At 36.4% G+C, this 22,687-nt stretch overlaps 1 protein-coding gene across 1 annotated transcript in view; it reads right to left on the reverse strand.

The window, feature by feature from the left end:
* Positions 1-1,450: 1,450 nt before the first annotated feature.
* Coq8 (ubiquinone biosynthesis protein COQ8, mitochondrial) overlaps positions 1,451-22,687 on the reverse strand; it is a 210,537-nt gene continuing 189,300 nt past the window's right edge. Inside the window, exon 13 of the mRNA XM_090398930.1 lies at positions 1,451-1,971. Within this exon, the coding sequence (XP_090255056.1) occupies positions 1,690-1,971 (282 nt within the window). The 3' untranslated portion in view covers positions 1,451-1,689. The remainder of the gene's footprint in view (positions 1,972-22,687) is intronic.

Genomic DNA, 22,687 nt, shown 5'->3' on the forward strand with positions numbered 1-22,687 from the left:
TGGATGGCACAATTTGTCAACAATTTGCTGAACAGATAAGTTTGCAACATGTCATCCTATCGCGATGCCTCTTTCAAACTCCATCAGTTCCCTTCTTGCTGCTAGACACAGTTGCACTGACTTCGGAGCAGGGCCGGCCTTCTCTATAAAGGGACCTGGGTGCAAGAAACCTTTTGGGGCCTTAAAATATTTTTCAAAGGTAAAAATTAAAGGATTTGAAATAAACGTATTGTAAAACCTCTTACCTGCAAATGATTTTGTCACAGGAAAACAAAACAAACAAAAAAAAAAAAAAACACATTAGAAATATAATACATTTCTGCAAATGTGTACCGACTGTGCCAACTCATTCGTGGGGCCCAGGTGCATTGCACCCACCGCATCCCCGAGATGGCCGGCCCTGCTTCGGAGCATCATATTTCTCCAATTTAAACCAGCTACAAACATGTAACTATTTACATGACATGATGTACTTTGCCCATGGAGGTGTCTGTTGACTTCTTTACAAGTGTACGCATACACAAGGACACAACAGCATTTTTTAAAAATTTATTTTTAAAGTTTCTGTCTATGTCACTGGTAACTGGAATTCTGAAAGATATTTCTGAGGTGTATGAGCATATAAATTTCTCTCTGAGTGTGTGTGTGTATAAGAGAGAGGAAGAGAAAGAGAAAATGAGGAAGTGAAGCACATATTACACTGCAAAGGTCTGTACATGTTAGATTTGTTGTTATGCATTCTTAGGCTGTCAAGGAATGTATTACTGGAAACATTATCAGCATGAGTTATTGAAAGCAGATGCTATGTGCAAATTATAAGTAATATGAGCACTGCACTGTTTGTACATGTCACAAGAAATACTCTACTTGATGAAAACCAGCTATTTGGGACACTAAGTAAAATTAGTTGCACCATTTTCATTTTAGTTCAAACTGGCCCACTGAACTCAGAGTTATGGGAAAAGGACACCTGTTCATGATCTCCAGTAATTCTGACACTTGTTCATCTATTCCAGATCACATTCAAAGGAAGTCTTGTGACATTCAACACCTCTTTAAATACATTGTTTATGATAATCTGATAAACAAAACAGAGAATTCGTTTTTGGTCATGTCACTATTATGATTGTTAAGTTAGATGGTGCATAATGATATAATATAACAATGATTCTACCACCATTCTCTGATCAGGTAATCTGTGCTTTTACTTTCTCAGCAAATCTTTTCTGTTGATGACAAATGCCTCTTGGAAATTATATTTATATTATTCCATTAAAAAATCAAAAGTGTATCTGGCAAAATGTCTGGATATTGTGAAAACTAGTCAATTTGTAATTTGCAGATATGTTCTTTATAAATTAGTGTTTCCTCCAGCCCCAAAATAACATTCATTAAATTAATTTGTAAGCTTATAAAGATAATTAAGTAATAAAGTAAACTTTAATTTGTTTGCTCACATTCTTTAATCCTTTCATCTATATTATATGTAATAATTTATATATAACACTAGCATTTTCTACTATTTTCAATTTTTATTACTCAACATTTGATTATGGAGAATTATATCAAAAGTGTAAACAACTATGATTTAAATATCTGTCTTTTTAGCAGAGCGTGCTAAAGATGTTTTGATGATATTTTCTTACTTTGCTGTACATCTACTTCTCCCATAAAGCAGGCAATTAACAGTTAAGATGAATCTTGATGAACATATTGATCATACACTCTATCAAAGAGTTCTTTACAGTTGATATTGGCTTTTAACTTAGCACATAACAAAAATACCCCTGAAAGTTTTCTATGAAGTGAATAACTCTCCTCAGGAGGTGGAGTTAACCTGTGCCTGAGCATTATTGGAATTAGATCATGTATCTGTTGTGTCATTGACTGGTAACCAAAATCAAAACACCCATCATAAGCAAAAGCTTCACCAAGGATCATTACAGCATCAACATGAGCCTTTTCCATTACCTGAAATAAATATATAAACTTTAAATATTTCATCTGATAATTTTCAAAAGGTTTCTTAGATTAAAAAAAGACTAATTTACATAACTTTGTACTGAATTAGACGGAAAAATATAAAAAATAGCAATGTGTAAAGAATAAAACGTTACACTTGCAGGTGAAAGGGTAAGATATTATTATTATTATTCCGGGCAACTCCAAGGAGTCTACAGACTCATCGAGGGAGGCCCTAACATCATGTCAAGAACAACTATTCGACATTCACACAGTATTTATCATACCTCGCCTTGAACTCATTCACAGTCATGGCACCCACAACAGACTCTGGCCGCTTATTCCACTCATTCATCACTCTCCAAGTAAAAAACCTAGCTCTAACACCCCTGCTAACCACATTCTTGCCCAGCTTCCATGTATGGCCTCTAGTCCTCCCACCACCAGTCCTATTCTCAAAAAAAACTTCTGGATTAATTTTATAGAAACCCTTCAGTAATTTGAATGTCTCAATCATATCACCCCTTTTCTGCCTATCGACCAATTTTTGCAACCCACAAATCTTCAACCTGTTCTCATAAGGTTCATTCCACAGACCTGCTATCACCTTGGTCACTCATCTGTGGATCCTCTCCACCTCCTCCCCATCAAGAAGAAACCCTGGCACCCATATCTGGGCATAGTAGTCTAGATGGGGTCTTATCAAGGCTCGATACAGAGGAACAATAACTTGTTGGTCTCTGCTTGTTAAAGTATTTTTCAGAAGCCAAGTGATTTGATGAGCTGATTTAGCCACTTTTGCAATGTGCCCCCTAAACTTCAAATCCCTATCCACCAACACTCCCAAATCCCTGGCCTCATCAATCTCCTGGAGTACGGTTCCACCAATGTGATATACTGTTGCTATTCTTTTCACCCCAAAATGCATAACCTTACACTTTGCCACATTAAATTGACATCCATTTTCCTTAGCCCAGTCCTCCAAACTATCCAAATCATCCTGTAAAATTTTGACATCCTGTGCACTCACAATTGCCATACCTAACTTTGCATCATCAGCAAACAAGTGAACACTTCCTCTCAGATCCTTTCCTATATCATTGATGAACAAATTGAAAAGTAGTGGTCCAAGAACAGAGCCCTGCAGCACACAAGCCGTCTTTTGGACTCAACTCCTGAACAAACTACTCTCTGGTATCTCTCCATCAACCACCCTCCTATCCATCTCAGCAACCCTATATCCATCCCTATCTGTTCCAGTTTACTGATTAGAGTTCCATGTGGTATCCTGCCAAAGGCCTTTGCAAGGTCCAGTAGAATCACTGTAAACCCATTACCCTTATCCAGTTCAGCCGTCACTGTGTTATAAAACGTGAGCAAGTTACTGAAGAATGATCTACCCTTCACAAAAACATGTTGTCCCCCATACAATATTCCATTTTCATCTATCCAATCCTGTATTCTTTTCTTGACTAATTTCTCCAAGACCTTGACAACGATTCCTGATATGCTAATCGGTCGGTAATTTACAACAGCAGTCTTGGAACCTCCTTTATGCAGTGGAACTATTTTCCTGTCTTTCCACCTCCTCGGGACTAACCCAGGCCCCAGACTCAAATTAAACAAAATGGTCAAGGGTACTGACAATTCTTTAGCCGCTTCACTTATGACACGAGCTGGTATACCATCCAATCCCACAGATGTATTGACATTGAGGTTATGCAATAGACTACTCACCTCCACTTCATTCACCACAATTCCCATATAATCTATTGGTTTATTCATTTCTGCAATGTCACCACCTGGATGATATATTCTTGCAAAGTGCTCACTCAGTAACTCGACTATATCAACTGATTCAGTTACCTCCCTACCATCGGCATTCTTTAAAATCATTCTGCTATATACATTTTTTCTTTTACTTGCAACATATCGAAAAAACTGTTTAGGATTCTCTTTAGCCTGCATGGCCAATGTTCTTTCGTAATCCTTTTTTGCTTTTCTTACCACACTCGTTACCCTTCTGGCCTGCACTTTATACCGTTCATGTGCCTGCCGGTCACCTTTTTCTTTAAATTCCCCCCATAGTTGTTTCTTTTTTTGCAGCTCAAGCTTAATGGTGTTATTCATCCATTTAACCTCTACTTGATTTATTATTCATACTCTAGGTATACAGTCAGCCATTGCTTCATGCAAACACTCCTCAACTGCCTCCCATGCACTATCAACTTCTAGCCCTTGCAGTTGCACATGCAAGGTTGAACTAATCTAATTGGTTGAACTGAACTAATCAAACTCCTAAGCTTGTCATACTTACCGAGCCCGATAATTCCACATGTACCCTGTCATGCGTGGGGGACATTCATGACATGTTGCTGAAAGAGACAATGGACAGTTCTGTAGAAAGCATTGCATTATCCAGAATGTTCAGATATCTCTTGGAGTTCGATGTTCGTGGCACCACAAACAGAGGTCCAAGGCCACATCAGGAGAAAAACCCAGGACCATACCATCGCACAATCACCTAGAAATTACATCTTATCAATAATTTACATCAATAATTTCCATTTCCAGGAGAGTTTTGCAGATGTGATTTTTCAACTGGAAAATTGTTTATAATACGTTGCACAAGGTTTTTTTTCGTTACTAACTGAAAGTTACAGATCTATATGCATTTTATTTATATGCATTATCGACTTCTTCAGGATCATAGTTTGTAAAAAGTCACATCATCAACCTAGTACCCTGTCTCTGTTCTGCTTTAGATTTGTTCAGGACTGCATTCATTCTGTGATTTTCAGGTGTGATTTTTTCTTGATGTTTGATGTGCTAGTAGAGAAGGCTTTTTCTATGTAGTATATTAAGCAACATTACTCCAATAAAGCTACTTATAAGCTTGTTTTAGAAGAGTGTTCAAACAAAAAAGCAATCATAGTAATTTTTATATTTTGTAGTTCTTCCAACAGAAGGGCATCAGTAGAACAGATGGATCAGATTGGAGTATAACAATTTCCATGACACTTACCTCTCTGCAATGGATAATGATGTGAAGAATGATGGATATATCTGACAGTAAAAGGAATTGTTTGATAAACAGAAAAATGAATATTACCTGTAGAAGTGTGTGTTATTCAAGTATCCAAAAAAGGAAGGCTGTTGTTAGATTTATGTTCAATAGTGAACTTGATATGAGGACATAAGAAGTTTATTTTATCTAGAAACTATAATAATTTTGCTGGCCTGGTTGAACAAGTGGTTAGTGTACCTGCTCTCCAACCAACAGGCTGCATTCGAATCCTGCTATGGGCATGGATGTTTGTAATTGTCTTTAGGTGGGAGACGAATTTAATCGATTGGTGTGTGTGTGAGACCACTGGCACCCCACTTATTGGTCTGAAATAGCCTCGGAAAAGTTTCACGTTTGGTCATCACTAGAGCAGAGTTTCTGGACTACGTAAAAATAAATAAATAAATAAAAAAATCCTTAGTCCATCCATGGCACAAATGCACTATATGTTTACTAATAATCTTTTGTGGGTGGAAGCCACATTAAAAAAAAAGTCTTGGAGTATATTGGCTATGAACTGAAAACCAAATACAAGGAAATATGACACTGCAGCGTGGGCTTTTTAGGTGTTTCATAAAATAGTCTGCCAATGCTGAATGGATAGAACTTGCCACAGCTGTTTCCTCAATTTGTTTGTATAATTTGTTCTGCTATGTAAAATAGCCTGAGCTGATGATGAACTTGAGGTGGTGTTAACAATGGGCTAAGCCATAACAATAAATTTAGTTTAATCCTTTATCCAAGTGTGTGCAAACAAAGTTTGCACCTGAAAGTATCTTCAGGACTGGGGTAAAGTGGTACAACACCAGGCAACTCCTTGCAAAGGTGGAGCAAGCTACCAACACTCCTATCTCAGTATCTCCCATAATGCAAAACACATCTCCTTGCGGATATGTATAATGTTATGCATTAAAGGAAGGGCCACTACCCAGACTAGTTTCGACCTTTATTGAGGTCTGACCAATTGTTGAGTCAGATGGGCTGAGCCAATTGTTAACACCATACCACTAATACTATTCTGTTGGAAGAACTACAAAAAATAAAAATCATCCCCAACCACCATAATTGGATGTTAAAAGAGTCACCATACCTTATCTTAAAGGAAAATTAGAACAAACAGAATGGGTTCTTTGGAATTTTAATTTACACACCAACTTCAAACCATTTCAGAAACTATCTTCCTTTCTCCATCCACCAAGGATAAATTACATTCTCTGTCCTTGCCTGGTGTTTAAGTACTTTGCTCTTCCCACTGACTTTGCTACTTTGGACAGGTGAGTTGTTTTAGTGATATTAGTTTCAAGTTTTTGAAATCTTTGCTCCTAGAAAATATACTTTCATTGTTCATTTCTTTAACACGTTCCCAACTAGACTGCATCAAGTTTTTGAAATCTGATATTTGTCCTTGATTTCCATACCAATGAATACTAGCTAGACAGTTCCTTGGAATAAAATCAAGATACGGGAAAGACTTGGGTTCGATTCCCGTCTATGATGTGAAGAACCTTTATCTGGTCTCTTTTGACTAAAGGTGAGTTAATCAGTCTCATACGAAAGTGGAGGGTTTTTTCTCCCAGTAACCTGGGTTTTTCATCCCTCAAAACAGGCAAACCGTTCCATGGACACACACATCTACAGTCATAAATACTTACGGCAAGGAAAGCAACAGGAAACCACCTTGCTTCATAATCATCTCCCTGGTATAGCACCATATATTCGCTACCCCACCAGCCAGAAGGCTGAAGGGAAAAATACAAAATACAAAATACAATACGTTATTTATCTCTTTTGAAATAATTTGTTCCAACTGACAACTGCATCATCCATTCAGTCCACTTATATATTAGCTCAGTTAAGTCACGAATCTTTGTTCCAGAAAATATACTTTCATTGTTCATTTCTTTAACATGTTCCCAACTGTAGAATCAACATATGTTGTCAGATCCTTTTTTTTTTTTTTTGTTAACCTTCCTCTATGTCTTTACACGTTCGATTTCCTATCTAACTTTCCCTTTTGTCCATTCCATTTGCAAAGTGTTTTTCTAGTCTCTCCAACTCACATGTGGTACCATGAAGCACTCAAAAACTGGGAAAAGCCAGAGACTTCTGACACGTTTGGTAAGAGTGTCATATGTATTGAAAAGGTATAAACTGGGCTTCTGGGAATTTGTTTAGTTTATGCATTTGCCACCCTGAGGTCAATTCAGGGTCATAGCAAGATAAGTTGGAGGAGACTTCCATTCAGCTCTTTATGGAATGAGGAGAACCAATCAAGCCTTCAAATGCCCAATTCTCACTGTCTTGTGATGTACCTCATTAGTAGGTATCTATTTGAATATTGAACAAACAAGGATGGCTTGACAATTTGGGATTTAGCCAAACAAAATGTACTGACTTAAACCAAAAGAAAATGATGGCAGGGCATTGCCTAGTTAAGATTGCTGCAGTTTTTGCCAGGGAACTGCAGTGAACATTGAAAAGTCAGCTACTGGAACAAACACAAATTCAAACATCAGCAGAATTCAAGACAGACAGGAACCATCAATGGAAACATGTGAACTGGCTGACAAAATTGGTATTATCATTATTCAGGAGCTTCATAGAGTCATAAGACTCATCATTGGAGACTAATCTTAAACCACACAAAGTCTATCATCCCATTCCTTAAACTCATTCACTGTTCATGCTCTCACTACCCAATCGGACAATGCATTTTGCAGTCCATATACCCTCCATGCAAAAAAAAAAGCCATTCCTCATCCTCTTACTTACCACTTCAAATCTTAACTTCCAGAGGTGGGACCCTATGAAAGAACTCCCTGGTGCCAATCCTGTAACTACCTTTCAACAGTTTAAATGTCTCAATCATATCACCACTCCTATCTACCAAACTCTGCAGTCTGCATACCCTCAGTCTATCCTCATTGTTCAGCCTGATATCATTTTTGTTACATGCCTTTCAGCAACCAAATCTGAGCACAGTAATTGAGATGGGATCTCAATTACTGTGCTCAGATTTGAGCACAGTAATTGAGATGGGATCTGATCAGGGTTTATATAGTGGAATAACCACTATTCTATCTCTGCTGGTCAGCAATTTTCTCAGTACTTCAGCAATCCTCTGGGTTACCTTCACCACCTTTGCGATATGTTCCCTAAACTTCAAGTTTCTATCAATCATTACACCAAGTTCCTTGCTTCTTCAACTTCCTCTTATACAGTTCCTCCAACAGTATAAGCAGGGTCGCACCGTGCGGTTGTGTAGATTGTGCACCACACAAGGGTGCTTGAAGATAGGGGTGCCATTTCACCATGGAAAATAATAAAAAAAATATATAAATTTTCTTATTCTTGAATAATATCGTACTATATAAATTACACAATTACAAATTATAGTTAAATGCAATAAAAATGAAATTTAAAATCAGTTAAATTATTATGAATTCTTAATAATCTAACAACATTTTTAAACTTAATACATCACACATTAGTTTTATTATAATTTGTTTGAAGTGAAACGTTATCAGTATTACCACAGATTTTATTTCACAGAGTAAGCATCGACTCAGCGAAAATTGTATAAATATTCTCGATTATTTATTATATTTTTAGTGGAAATTGTTAGTTTAAGACAGACCGTGAATTCATTCTTAAGCTGTGCTCTGCCCAGTACCGTCGACAGGATGTAGCATAGAGGCAGCCTGCCTCACGACGCTGCTTAAAAAAGGGCGCTCGTTCAGCCGTATTATAGCAACAAGATATTTTACAAAAATACAGCGTTTAATTTACCAAATAAAAAAGGCGCCATTTCCCATTGACAGTTAAATATATGCTTATCATATTTTATTAATAAAAAAATTATAGTCATACATACTAAAACTAAACATTTTAGAACCCACTTATTAGATACTTAAGAAAACAACCCATAAAGTATCATACGATGTGAATTTCATAAACTTTTATAGTATATATATATATATATATATATATATTAAATTATATTATGCATGAATTCTCCTGCTCAAATTGCATGTCTCTATCACCCCGAATTTCACATTGGAGTGATAACTCACTCCCTGCAGTAAACAATACGCCATCCCCAACAGCCATTATACTACAGAAACACGAAAACCAATTAGCTTTATCATGTCACTGGATAAGGTTCACAGACATTTTTGCAGACTGTGTAATATATTTCTCAACAAATAGTTCAATTACAGACAACTGGGAATATAAACACTAACTAATGAATCACATCTTCCCTCCAACAGAAACTGCTATATACACTCAAGCAAACCACATGTTGCAGAAGCAACATATGGTTTTGCTTGACACTAACCCCCCCCCCCTTACCCTCATGAACGTGTTAAAACTAAGAAATATATAGTGAATGCATTTCAGATATTATGGAAATCTTTTGAAGAGAATTCGCATTTCAATTCAATTGTCAGCTTGTTTTGTTTGGGTCGCACGATCTTTTGTTAATGACAAATTAACAAAATCCTTGACAAATTACTTCTTATTAGTAATTTTTCAAGGATTGTTCATTACGTATCTCAAGTTTTAAATTAGTGGTTATTTTTGCTTGATATAATGGGAAAGAAGATGACTCTATTTTGGTAGATAACTTTGACTGCACACAAGAAAACCACTCTCGAGGACAGAAGAAGTGACAGAGAATAGAAGCTTCTTGGTAAGTCATACCCATTTTCAGTTTTTTTTTTTCTGAAAACTTTAGTTTCCGAAAATCCCCGCATATATCCCGCAGCACGATTTTTTAGCCTTAATTTTGGAAAAAAAGTGCAAGTTATAGTCGAGTAAATATGGTAATTTTTTTAGCTTTCCAATTGTTAAGTGTGGATTATTGGTTAAAGACTGGATTTATAAAATGCACAAAAGAGAGCAATACAGCAGATATAGAAATAAGCAATTTCACTCCTCTCATTGACAATACATTATTTATATTAAGTAAAAATGTATAGTATCTTTATAAATTTTGTTCTATTAAAAATAAATAATTTTTTTTTGTTTAAATATACATCTAAATTCATATAAAACAGACATTTACAATGAAATATATTTTTATTTATTATTATTTCGATAAGTGTATTTTGAAAAGGTACTTGGTAATAATGAAAATTAAAGAGGGGTACACGGATATCTGAAGTTTCAGAAACACTGATCTATCCAAAAATATATATTTAATCTAAAACATGTTCGTTTTCTTAAATTCTGCTTCGAATTTGGATAGACGAAATAGCGTCTATCCAAATATGCGGTTATATTTTTTTCAGCGTCATTTCAATTTCGAATGTGAAACATATTGAGTGTATTTGTGTATTCTGTGTTTAAGTGACTTTGATTTTAATTGTGTACTTATTTTTGGATATTTGATAGACAAATAAAATTTTAAAGATAATAGTTTATAAATTATAAACATATTAATCAGCTGAGGGACCACAGCTAAAATTAACGTATATATGCTGGGTTGACTATCAGCGTGTCAGGTTGATGCGGCTCGAATTAAATTAATAAACATAGGTTATTTATGAGCCATAAAACTCTAGATCAGGGATTCTCAACCTATGGTACGCATACCACTGGTGGTATGTGAGCCACTGTCTTACTGGTACATCTAATATCTTGAATTAAATATAGTGGCACGCCACTGGAAAAGGTTGAGAACCCTCTGCTCTAGATGATCTAAGTTTGTTTACACATACTGCAACTGGCCCTTTCTTGATACTTTTTTGGTGTATTTTTGCATCATTTTATTTTGTGCGTTACAGTAACAGTGTTACTGTGCAGTTGCCTTTTGTTTTATAAAATATATTTATTGTTGTTTAGTAAATGTTTTGTGAATTTGGATTATTATTCACGTAAAGTAAGTACATCTATTATATTTTTGCTAAGTCTGAAAATCAGTTAAATTGTTTCATTTTAGTTAATTATCTTATTTTGAAAACAAAAGATTTTTGTTATTTTGGGTAGACTTCTAGAAAATAAGTAATTTTCAATAAGAGATTTATTTATATATTTGTTCTTGTTCTGGTTGGAAGACATTGGGGGATCCTTTTACTAATTTCTTTAATAAATAATTTTAATATTCTAGAAATTTCTTAATTATTAAACAATTACCAGAATGCAAAAAATATTAAATAAATATCACTGAGAAATCAATCAGTGGCTAATATCTCTACATGTTAATTTTCAAAAAATATCTAAAATGTAAGCATATTTATTATTCAAAACATCTGAAAAATCAAATTCTGTAATAAAAAAAAAAGTCAGTCTTGGGCCATTCAACTTAAAAATAATAGTCGGTTAAGGGGTTAAAAAATAAATTTAAGGGAAAATTTCAGAAATTATTATTTATTTTGGTGGACAACTTTTAACGCTCTTCTTATTTAAAAGTCTAACCAAGTGTGTGTGTTAACCCCTAGATGTAGGGGGAAAAAAAAGCCAAAGAAGTTATCTGGTGCACAAAACAGGAAAAGACAATTGCAACGAGTACAACTGGAACATAAACTGGCTGGATCGCTGAATAAATTTTTAACTTCAAGATCATATAAAAAACGACGAGCAGAAAGTTCTGACGATGCAAGTACTCCGTGTAGCTCTACTACAGAAAAAGAGAGGACACAAGATAACTATGAATGAAGATATGAAGCTATCGTTCTCCTAGAAGTCCTGATGGTGCCCTCTGGCAGGCTAAGAAGGCGTTCTTGGCCGTTGGGCTGAAGGTCTGCTGATGTATGCCTCCCAAATTTGGGGCAGTCGCATACAACCAAATTTGTTGAGGTTTGGAGAGTTTCTTAGGGCAGAGGCTGATTCCATAAATAATCTTTTGAATTTATATTTGCTCCGGTGTATTATTATTGCTTTCTTCCACCGTATTCTGTGGCGAGTATCCAGAGCATGGTCTGCAAGACCAGAATGGCTATACTTGTAAAACCAGATGTAGTCCTTGTGTTCAGAAATTCTGATATTCGCTGTCCAGCCTGTTTGGCCAAAGTACGACAGTTTACAACTGCAAGGGACCTGGTATACACCAGGTAGGTCTAGGGGAAGCGGTTGGTCTTTGGTAGAGCGGATAAGGGATGCCAATTTTCTGTAGGGCCTGTAACAGGAGGTGAGGTCATGTTTTTTTAGAATTTTGGTAATTTTTTCTGAGGTGCCTCGGATGTAGGGAATGGTGATGGATTTAGAGTAATCTTTTTTGTGGAGGGGGAGGAGGGGGGCTGTGGTTTGTAAGTTTTAATATTTTTTGGATTTTTTTTGGGGGGGGGGTAGCCATTGGCTGAGAAAGTGTTGAGGATGTGATTTAGTTCAGTGTTAAGGGCTATGTTGTTAGAACAGATTAGTTTAGCCCTGTTATATAGTGTTTTTACCACTCCATATTGTTGTGTGTGTGTGGGGGGGGGATTGTTGGTGGATGTATCTGCCTGTATGGTTGGGTTTTCTGTAAACTGAGAAAACCAAAGTCCCATCAGGCTGGCGGGTGACTAGTGTGTCTAGGAAAGGGAGGCAGTTGTTTTCCTCTTTTTCCAGGGTGAACTTGATTCTGGCGTGTTGGTTGTTTAAGTGTGTAAGGAAGGAGAGGAGTGTTTCAGAGCCATGTGGCCAAATAGCGAACACATCATCAACGTAGCGAAGCCATATGGTTGGTTTTTGTGGGGCAGAGGCTAAGGCTTTTTCCTCAAGGGTCTCCATAAAGAAATTGGCCAAGGGTGGGGAGAGTGGTGAGCCCATGGCTGTCCCCTCTATTTGTTTGTAGAATTTTCCCTGCCAAACGAAATAGCCTGAGTTCATTGTGAACTGAAATAGGGCTGAGATATCGGGGGAAAATTTAGCTTGGATTAGCTCTAAAGTTTCCTTGAGTGGGACATTTGTCTCTGGATACTCGCCACAGAATACGGTGGAAGAAAGCAACAATAATACACCGGAGCAAATATAAATTCGAAAGATTATTTATTAAATCAGCCTCTGCGCTAAGAAACTCTCCAAACCTCAACAAATTTGGTTGTATGCGACTGCCCCAAATTTGGGAGGCATACATCAGCAGACCTTCAGCCCAATGGCCAAGAACGCCTACTTAGCCCGCCAGAGGGCACCATCAGGACTTCTAGGAGAACGATAGCTTCATATCTTCATTCTCAGTTACTGTATTGTTAGTGCCTGTGTGCACCTGCCTTTTTGTAAGTTCCTTTAGAAAATGGCAATGTGACATTGCCGAAATATCGGAAATATCTATTAAAGTATTATTTAATTTATATTCGGATCTACGTTGTTTCAATTCCCTAAGTGATTTAGAAATGCATAACCAAGGTATAAGGCTGTCTATGAGAATTAACATCATCCACGGAGATACGATCGCACGGAAGGCTCGCCAATATGGTAAAATGAAGTTGAAGCTGTCTAGACAATTAAATCGTCTGACTTTCCTGAAATGCTGCCGGGATAACAAGGTAATCCCGAACTGTGTAAAATTGAAGCACTGTTTTGTTTCGCAAAAAGCGCTCCGTATATACAACCGCGCTAGCTACGTGTTACTTCGCGAACAAATCACCGCCACGTGGTTAGGCTTAGCCGAAATTAACGAAGCTATTCGTACCCTCGAAGATGAACTTTCGTGCACTTTGAATCACGAACTGTGGTCAATTTTACATGACATCTCGTGTACCGCCGCAGACAAAGAGTTTGAAAAGACACGAGGCTGATAGATGAAGAAATTCGATAAATTAAAAAAGAATTCTACCGTCAATCCAAAACTTGCTACCAACACCATAATCAACCTTTCTTCAGTCACCCTGAAGCCTGAAGCTCTCAACGTGCTTTCACGTGGCCACAACTTCGCCATTGCTCCAAAAAAAATACCAAGTGAGGATATTATGATCCAGATTGAAAGAGGAATCTGCCACCTTCCACATCAAATCGCCAAAAGTGTAAGACTGGATGTAGCTTGTGTCCTTTCCATAGCAAAACCACCCAAAACCAATATATCCAACAAGGAATTTACAGCCCTACAGGAATTGAGAAATAATAAAGAATTAGTTATCACCAAAGCAGATAAAGGAAATGCAACTGTAGTACTTAACCAAAAGGACTACAAAGGTAAGCTGAATGCTCTTCTATTAGATTGGGCTACTTACCTCCCTATCAATTACAATCCCACCAACTCACAAATTAGAAAACTTCACAGTCTCCTTAAGAAAGTTACTTCTTGGCCTGTAGAAGTTACCAACAGATTAAAACTGTTTAACTCTATACCCCCCCCCCACCCCGTATTTACGGACTCCCAAAAATACATAAAGAAAATGTGCCATTACGTCCCATAGTGGATGGCATTGATTCCCCCACATACAAATTAGCTAAACATTTGGCCAAAGAGCTCACACACTATACTGGCAACACACCATCACACATAAAAAACTCAGCCCACTTCAAAGCCAGCATAGAAAACCTTACACTCCAACATATTGACATAATGGTCAGCTTCGACGTCTCCTCCTTATTCACAAATGTCCCACTCAAGGAAACTTTAGAGCTAATCCAAGCTAAATTTCCCCCCGATATCTCAGCCCTATTTCAGTTCACAATGAACTCAGGCTATTTCGTTTGGCAGGGAAAATTCTACAAACAAATAGAGGGGACAGCCATGGGCTCACCACTCTCCCCACCCTTGGCCAATTTCTTTATGGAGACCTTTGAGGAAAAAGCCTTAGCCTCTGCCCCACAAAAACCAACCATATGGCTTCGCTACGTTGATGATGTGTTCGCTATTTGGCCACATGGCTCTGAAACACTGCTCTCCTTCCTTACACACTTAAACAACCAACACGCCAGAATCAAGTTCACCCTGGAAAAAGAGGAAAACAACTGCCTCCCTTTCCTAGACACATTAGTCACCCGCCAGCCTGATGGAACTTTGGTTTTCTCAGTTTACAGAAAACCTACCCATACAGGCAGATACATCCACCAACAATTCCCCCCCCCCCACAACAATATGGAGTGGTAAAAACACTATACAACAGGGCTAAACTAATCTGTTCTAACGACATAGCCCTTAACACTGAACTAAATCACATCCTCAACACTTTCTCAGCCAAAGGCTACCCCCCCTAAAAAAATCCAAAAAATATTAAAACCTACAAACCACAGCCCCCCTCCTCCTCCTCCCCTCCACAAAAAAGATTACTCTAAATCCATCACCATTCCCTACATCCGAGGCACCTCAGAAAAAATTACCAAAATTCTAAAAAAATATGACCTCACCTCCTGTTACAGGCCTTACAGAAAATTGGCATCCCTTATCTGCTCTACCAAAGACCAACCACTTCCCCTAGACCTACCTGGTGTATACCAGGTCCTTTGCAGTTGTAAACTGTCGTACTTTGGCCAAACAGGCAGGACAGCGAATATCAGAATTTCTGAACACAAGGACTACATCCGGTTTTACAAGTATAGCCATTCTGGTCTTGCAGACCATGCTCTAGATACTCGCCACAGAATATGGTGGAAGAAAGCAACAATAATACACCGGAGCAAATATAAATTCGAAAGATTATTTATGAAATCAGCCTCTGCCCTAAGAAACTCTCCAAACCTCAACAAATTTGGTTGTATGCGACTGCCCCAAATTTGGGAGGCATACATCATCAGACCTTCAGCCCAACGGCCAAGAATGCCTACTTAGCCCGCCAGAGGGCAAGGGCACCATCAGGACTTCTAGGAGAACGATAGCTTCATATCTTCATTCTCAGTTACTGTATTGTTTGTGCCTGTGTGCACCTGCCTTTTTTGTAAGTTCCTTTAGAAAATGGCAATGTGACATTGCCGAAATATCGGAAATATCTATTAAAGTATTATTTAATTTATATTCGGATCTACGTTGTTTCAATTCCCTAAGTGATTTAGAAATGCATAACCAATGTATAAGCCTGTCTACGAGAAGATAATTATGAAGAAACAAATGTTACATGCGAAAATGAAACTGGCCTGACTGGACCATCTACAGAAGTTGCAGCAGAAGAAATATTGGATTCCGATTCAGCGAAACACGAAACTTCAAATTTTACTTTAAATTTTAATGTTAATGATCCAGGTACTTGGCCGAATCATATAACTACCAAAGTTAGAGATTGTTTGGCTGAGCATTGCCCGCATCAAGTAGTTAATAAAGAATCTACCAAAGATGAATCTGGCCGCAAGTTTTCCGATTCATATTATTATCGAACTTAGCAAATAGAGAAAAACTTTTACGAAGTTATTTAGTTTATTCAGAATTGCGAAATTCGGTTTTCTGTTATTATTGCAAAATATTTGGTAGTCAAAATTCCCAACTTACTAATGAATACAGTTGTAATGATTGGCAAAATTTGAGTCATATACTAAAAATACACGACACAAGTAGTTCTACGTACATTAAAAACTGTTCAAAATACATGGAACTAAAAATGTCGATTAAGAAATGCATTATTGATTGCACACAACAACGATTATACCAAACTGAGAAAAAATATTCGCAATCTGTTATAGAACAGTAAATCTACATAGTATAATATTTATCAAGATGGTGTATAGCTTTTAGAGGTTCTTCACAAAAACTTTTTGAAAATGATAACGGCAATTTTTTAAAGTTAGTAGAAACTGTCGCTAAATTTGATTCGATAATGGCAGAACACTTGCATCACATCCAAACATCACAAAAAAGGAACATTGCTCATTATTTAGGTGATGAAATACAAAATGAAATCATCCGTATAATTTCTGAAGCTACAAAACAAAAAATTTTAGAAATGGTTAAAGAGGTGAAATACTATTCATTAATTCTTCACACCACTCTGGATATAAGGCACACAGAACAATTATCTATTGTTATTAGATTTGTTAATCAAAATAAAGATACAAATATAGTAGAAATTCATGAACATTTTTTGGGTTTTCAATCTGTAGAAGATACCACTGGGCAAGGACTATTTCAATTTATAAAAAATTATTTAAAATGATTGAATATTAATATTTTGGATTTACGCAACCAAGCTTATGATAACGGTTCAAATATGCGAGGCAAACATAATGGACTGCAGAAAAAAATCCTTGAAATATATTCAAGGGCTTTTTTTTATTCCGTGTGCTGCTCATTCATTAAATTTGGTAGTTAATGATGCAGCTAAGATATCCTGTGAAACTGTAAATTTTTTTGGGGTAATACAGGAATTATATAATTATTTTTCAATATCTGTGAAGCGTTGGGCTATATTAAAAAAACATTCATGTTTTAAATTTGAAACCACTTTCTGCTACTAGGTGGGAAAGTAGAGTAGAAGCAATAAAGCCACTTAAAAATAACATCAAGGAAATTTACCAGGCTCTTTTTGATATTATGGAAGATGAAACTAAAGATATCGATTCTAGAGTTCAGGCAGACAACTTAATTTCGAAGATTTATTCGTTTAAATTTATTTGCTCTGTTCAGGTTTGGTACAAAATCTTAAGTCTCGTAAATGTTGCAAGCAAAATAATGCAGAATCTGACATTTGATATGGGAAAAATTACAGAAAATCTTGATTATGTTATACAAGAATTAAATACTCGCCGAACAGACCAATATTTTGCAAATATTATTAGAACTGCAAAAGAAGTAATAAACGATCTTAATATTGATCCCATTTTTCCAGACATTCGCAAAAGAACAAAAACAAAAATGTTTGGTTATGAAACATAAGAGGAGACAACGCATGGTCCTAAACAAAATTTTCAAATAAATTTTTTCTTCGCGATTTTAGACACGACAATAACTTCAGTTACTGAAAGATTCATACTCTTAAAACAACATAGCGAGGACTTTAAAGTTAGAAGAGACATTAGCAAATTAAAAGATTGGAACAATGAAGATTTAATGTAACTTTGTAAAGATTTGCACTTAAAACTGAGTGACAATCAAGATTCCGACAATCGTGATATTGATGGTATGACTTTATTTGAGGAATTAAAACTTTGCAATGTTTTATTAAAAAAGAGTCGGATCCTCGGGATGTTTTAAATTATATATACGAAAATAAATTAATCGACATGTTTCCGAATACTGTGATTGTGATGCATATTTATTTAACATTACCAATATCTGTAGCAGCAGGGGAAAGAAGTTTTTCAAAACTGAAACTAATAAAAAAATTATTTGCGGTCAACAATGTCTGGAGAGCGTCTAACGGATTTATCAATTATATCAATTGAAAATAATATTATGGATTCATTAGACATTAAAGATATTATTAAAAATTTTGTGGGGGCTAAAGCAAGACGGATAAATATGTAAAATAAATCTACATTTATACTAATTGTTATATAGTTAAAAGCATATCTCCAAATTATCTTTATTATGTAATATTTCTTTTTATATTAAAATAAAATTAATTTTTGTTTATATATATTCTGTTGTATTTATATATTAAAGAATAAACATTTTATTAATTAATTAAACATTTGGGGTGCTTAAGGGTCAAAGCTGTATAACTGAGAGGAGACCTCCACATAGCCTTTAAAGGAATGCAGAGAACCGACCAGGGCTTCTGACCTAATGTCCAATCCTCACCTTCTCGTGGTGCACCCTGTTGGGAATCTACTTTGATACTGAACGAACGAGGATGGGCTGGCAATTTGGGATTTAGCCGACCAAATTGTATTCTTATTGGTTAAACCAAAATAAAAAATGATGGTACAACATGACAAAATTTCATGCCGGCTGGGGTGTCGCCCGGTTAAACAAGGCCCCCATTGTTTTCGCCAGGGAACCAGGGCGAACAGCGAAAAGTCAGCTACTGGAACAAATCTGAAAACAAACCCCAACTCAACATCACCAGAGTTAAAGATCGGTACTATCAACGTAAGAAGCCTGAATGGCAAAGAAATGGAGCTAGCTGAGGAATTAGATAAGTACCAGATCGACATAATAGGGGTGACTGAAACAAAAAAGACCAAAACTGGTGAGATCTTTCTGAGCAATAAATACAAAATGTTATATTCAGGCAATGACAATCAAGGAAAAGAAGGAGTAGCCATAGTATTCAACACAAAATACGAGGCTAATCTTCTTGAATGGCAGTCAGTCTCAAGTAGAGTAATGTGGGCAAATATGAGAATGGGGAACTGGACAATGAGACTTATATGTGCCTATGGTCCCACAGAAAGTTCTACTAAGGTAGAAGTGGAGGAATTTTTTGAGGCTTTAGAAAAAGCAACTGACACAATGAAAAAGGAAAAGTTGGTCCTTGTTGGGGATCTAAATAGCAGAGTAGAAAATGATTGTGAGACATACAAAAATATTTTGGGAAAATTTGGAGAAAAGAGCAAAGCTAATAATAATGGCAAATATCTGTTGGATTTCTGCTCAGGACATGGACTGGTTATTACTAACACCATGTTCCAACATAAAAATGTTCACAAATTCACATGGAGAGAAGAGGCTAGGAATAAGAAAAGTCTCATTGACTATGTTATTGTTGATAGTGATGTTTTCTCCCTGGTGCAGGACACCAGAGTGTACAGAGGATTTGAAATTGGAAGTGATCACTATTTAGTCTTGAGCAGGATAAAATTGAATTTCATATTGAAAAGAATAACATGTAAGAAAGTTTTAAAGCGAATAAAAGTTGAGCAGCTCTCAGATGTGAACTGTAGACTAAAATACAGAAATATTATTGAAAAGAAAATGAAAGAGTTTGAGAACAGGAATGAAACCTTGGAGATTCAGTGGCAAACTCTGAAGGAAACATTGATTGATTCTGCTAGAGAGGGATGTGGTGAGGTTGTGTGCAAGGATAAAAAAAATCAGAACTCCCTGGTGGACACAGGATGTTAAAGAGGCAGTGAAGGAAAAGAAGAAAGCATATCAAAAGTTCCTGGCAAATAAGTCAGCTTTTACTCTTACAGAATACAGAGACAAATGTAAGAAAGCTAAACAGTGTGTAAAACTAGCTAAACAAAAGTCATGGGAGGACTTTGGCAAGAATATAGAAAATAAATATCAAGAAGGTGGCAAAATATTCTGGAGGTTGTTGAAGAAGCTTAGGAATGGAGGAAAGAGTGCTGTAAAAGGAATTAGAGATGATAAAGGTGAAATAAAAACAGGAGAAAAAGATATCCTTGAAGTATGGAGTAATTACTTTGAAAAACTGCTAAATGAAACAAGCAGTGATGACAGCACAGTGATAAAAAACACTGACCTGGCATGCAGTCAGGAATACATATCCATACTTGAAGTAGAAAAAGCCATCAAAGGCTTGAAATGTGGAAAGGCAGCAGGAGTAGATGATATTCGAACAGAAATGCTGAAGTATGGTGGTATAAGAGTCTTACAGTGGCTGCACTGCATAGTTCAGAAAGCCTGGACAGAGGGACGAATTCCCGATGATTGGAGTAGAGCTCTCATAGTACCCATATATAAAAAGGGAAATAAAACTGAATGTGAGAATTACAGAGGTATTTCCCTACTGAGTGTTCCTGGCAAGATCTATGCAAGTATACTTGAGAAACGGTTGAGAAGAATTGTGAAAGAAAAGCTTGGTGAAGAACAAGCTGGATTCAGGCCAAATAGAGGCTGTCAGGATCAGATCTTCACTTTACGACAAATAGTCGAGAAAGCATGGGAATATAACAAAGATCTGTATTTAAGTTTTGTCGATTTGGAAAAGGCATATGACAAGGTGCCAAGAGAGAAGCTATTCAATACGCTGCAGTTATATGGTGTCAATGGGGCATTATATCAAGCAATACTTAGTCTTTATTTGAGTTGTGAGTCAGCAGTTAGAATTGAAGGAAGTACAGGAAGATGGTTTAATGTTAAATCTGGTGTGAGACAAGGATGTACATTATCCCCTCTGTTATTCATTATCTATATGGATCACATTATGAAGGAATGTGGTATTAAACCTGATATCAAAATTGGAGATGTTAATGTCAGCTCTTTGCTTTATGCGGATGATGTTATACTTCTAAATAAATCCGCTACAAGTCTGCAAGATTCTCTGACTAAATTGAATAGCTGTTGTAATAGATATGGTATGAAGGTCAGCAATAAAAAAACAAAGACAATGAAAATAGGCAGAATCATTGAAAATGTCAACTGTGTTGTGAATGGAGAACCTGTGGAACAAGTAAAACATTTCAGCTACTTAGGCACAATTTTTACTGAAGATGGTAAACTAAATATAGAAATAGACAACAGAATCAGCAAAGCTGGTATCGTGGGAAGTCAATTGAATAAATTCATATGGAATAAGAAAGAAATTAGTCGGAACACTAAATTAGCTGTATACAAGACTGTGTTCAAACCAATTTTAACTTATGGATCTGAGAGCTGGGTCAGAAGTAAAACACTTGACCAAAGACTAGAGACCGCAGATATGAGAGTCCTGAGAAAGATTAGAGGCGTGAACAGATGGCATCAATGGCAATATCATATTAAAAATGAGGATATTAGGAAAGAACTTGACATTGTCAGCATCCAGGAATGCGTTAGTAGAGCTAATCTCATATGGTATGGTCACTTAAATAGAATGGGAGAGGAAAGATTAGCAAAACAAGTGTTCTCTGCCAGGTTGGCAGGAAAACGACCCAGAGGAAGACCAAGATATAGGTGGATTGATACGGTACAAAGTGCCTTAGACGAGAGAAATATAAGATCTGATAATGTTGGAGTCTTGACAAGTAACAGACTGATTTGGAGGAAAATTGTAGATAGGAAGTTAGTAATGATGTAATTTTTTCATGTAGTACTATCATATCCTGTACACCCCTTGAGGGTACATGGCAGGAATTTGATGATGAAGATGATGATGAGGAATAAACATTTTAGAAAATTTTTATTATTAAAAATTCCTTATTAATGAATTTCAGTAATTACAATGTTCTACTACTGTTAAATAAAATTTATTTTTATTTATATGCATATAAACTGTTTTGTACTTTTAACAAAGTAAAATTTTTCATGGAAACTTATTTTATGGGGTGCTGAAAAAAGTTTTGCACAAAAAGGGCACCTCCTACTCACGGTGCGGTACTGAGTATAAGCAACTTCCCGCTGATGGATCCCGAACTTCAAGACCTAATATTAAGTTGCATTAAACTGACACCCCCCATTCATCTGCCCATCTATGCAGCTTATTTAAATCCTCCTGAAGGACGACCACATTTGGATTATTACTAATAACCCTTCACAGATTCACATCATCTGCAAACAACTGAATATCTCCCTGCAATCCACTGATAATGTCACTGATATAAAAATTAAACAAATACAGGTCCCAAATACTGAGCCTCGAGGGTCCTCAACTTGTAACCTTCTGCTTCCTTAATAGCACTCCCTCATGTAAAGCTCTCTGATATCTATCAGATAGCCAATCTCCAATATACATAGATGGGAATATGATACAGAGTATCATATTCATATCTACCCATTCCTGAATTTTACTTTTAGCCAACTTTTCCAATACTTTAACCACCACACCAGAGATACTAATTGGTCTGTAATTTGATATTTCTGTCTTGGAACCATCTTAATCACTTTGGAACCTTGACAGAGCTGACTTAGATTTAGAACCTTGCCCATTCTCATAGCACATGAGCTGACATACCATCCAAGCCAACTGCTGTATTCAC

Source organism: Typopeltis vanoorti, chromosome 1, assembly GCF_054136105.1.
Source record: "Typopeltis vanoorti isolate ZY-2024b chromosome 1, IOZ_Tvanoo_1.0, whole genome shotgun sequence".
In the NCBI taxonomy this organism is placed as follows: Eukaryota; Metazoa; Arthropoda; class Arachnida; order Uropygi; family Thelyphonidae; genus Typopeltis; species Typopeltis vanoorti.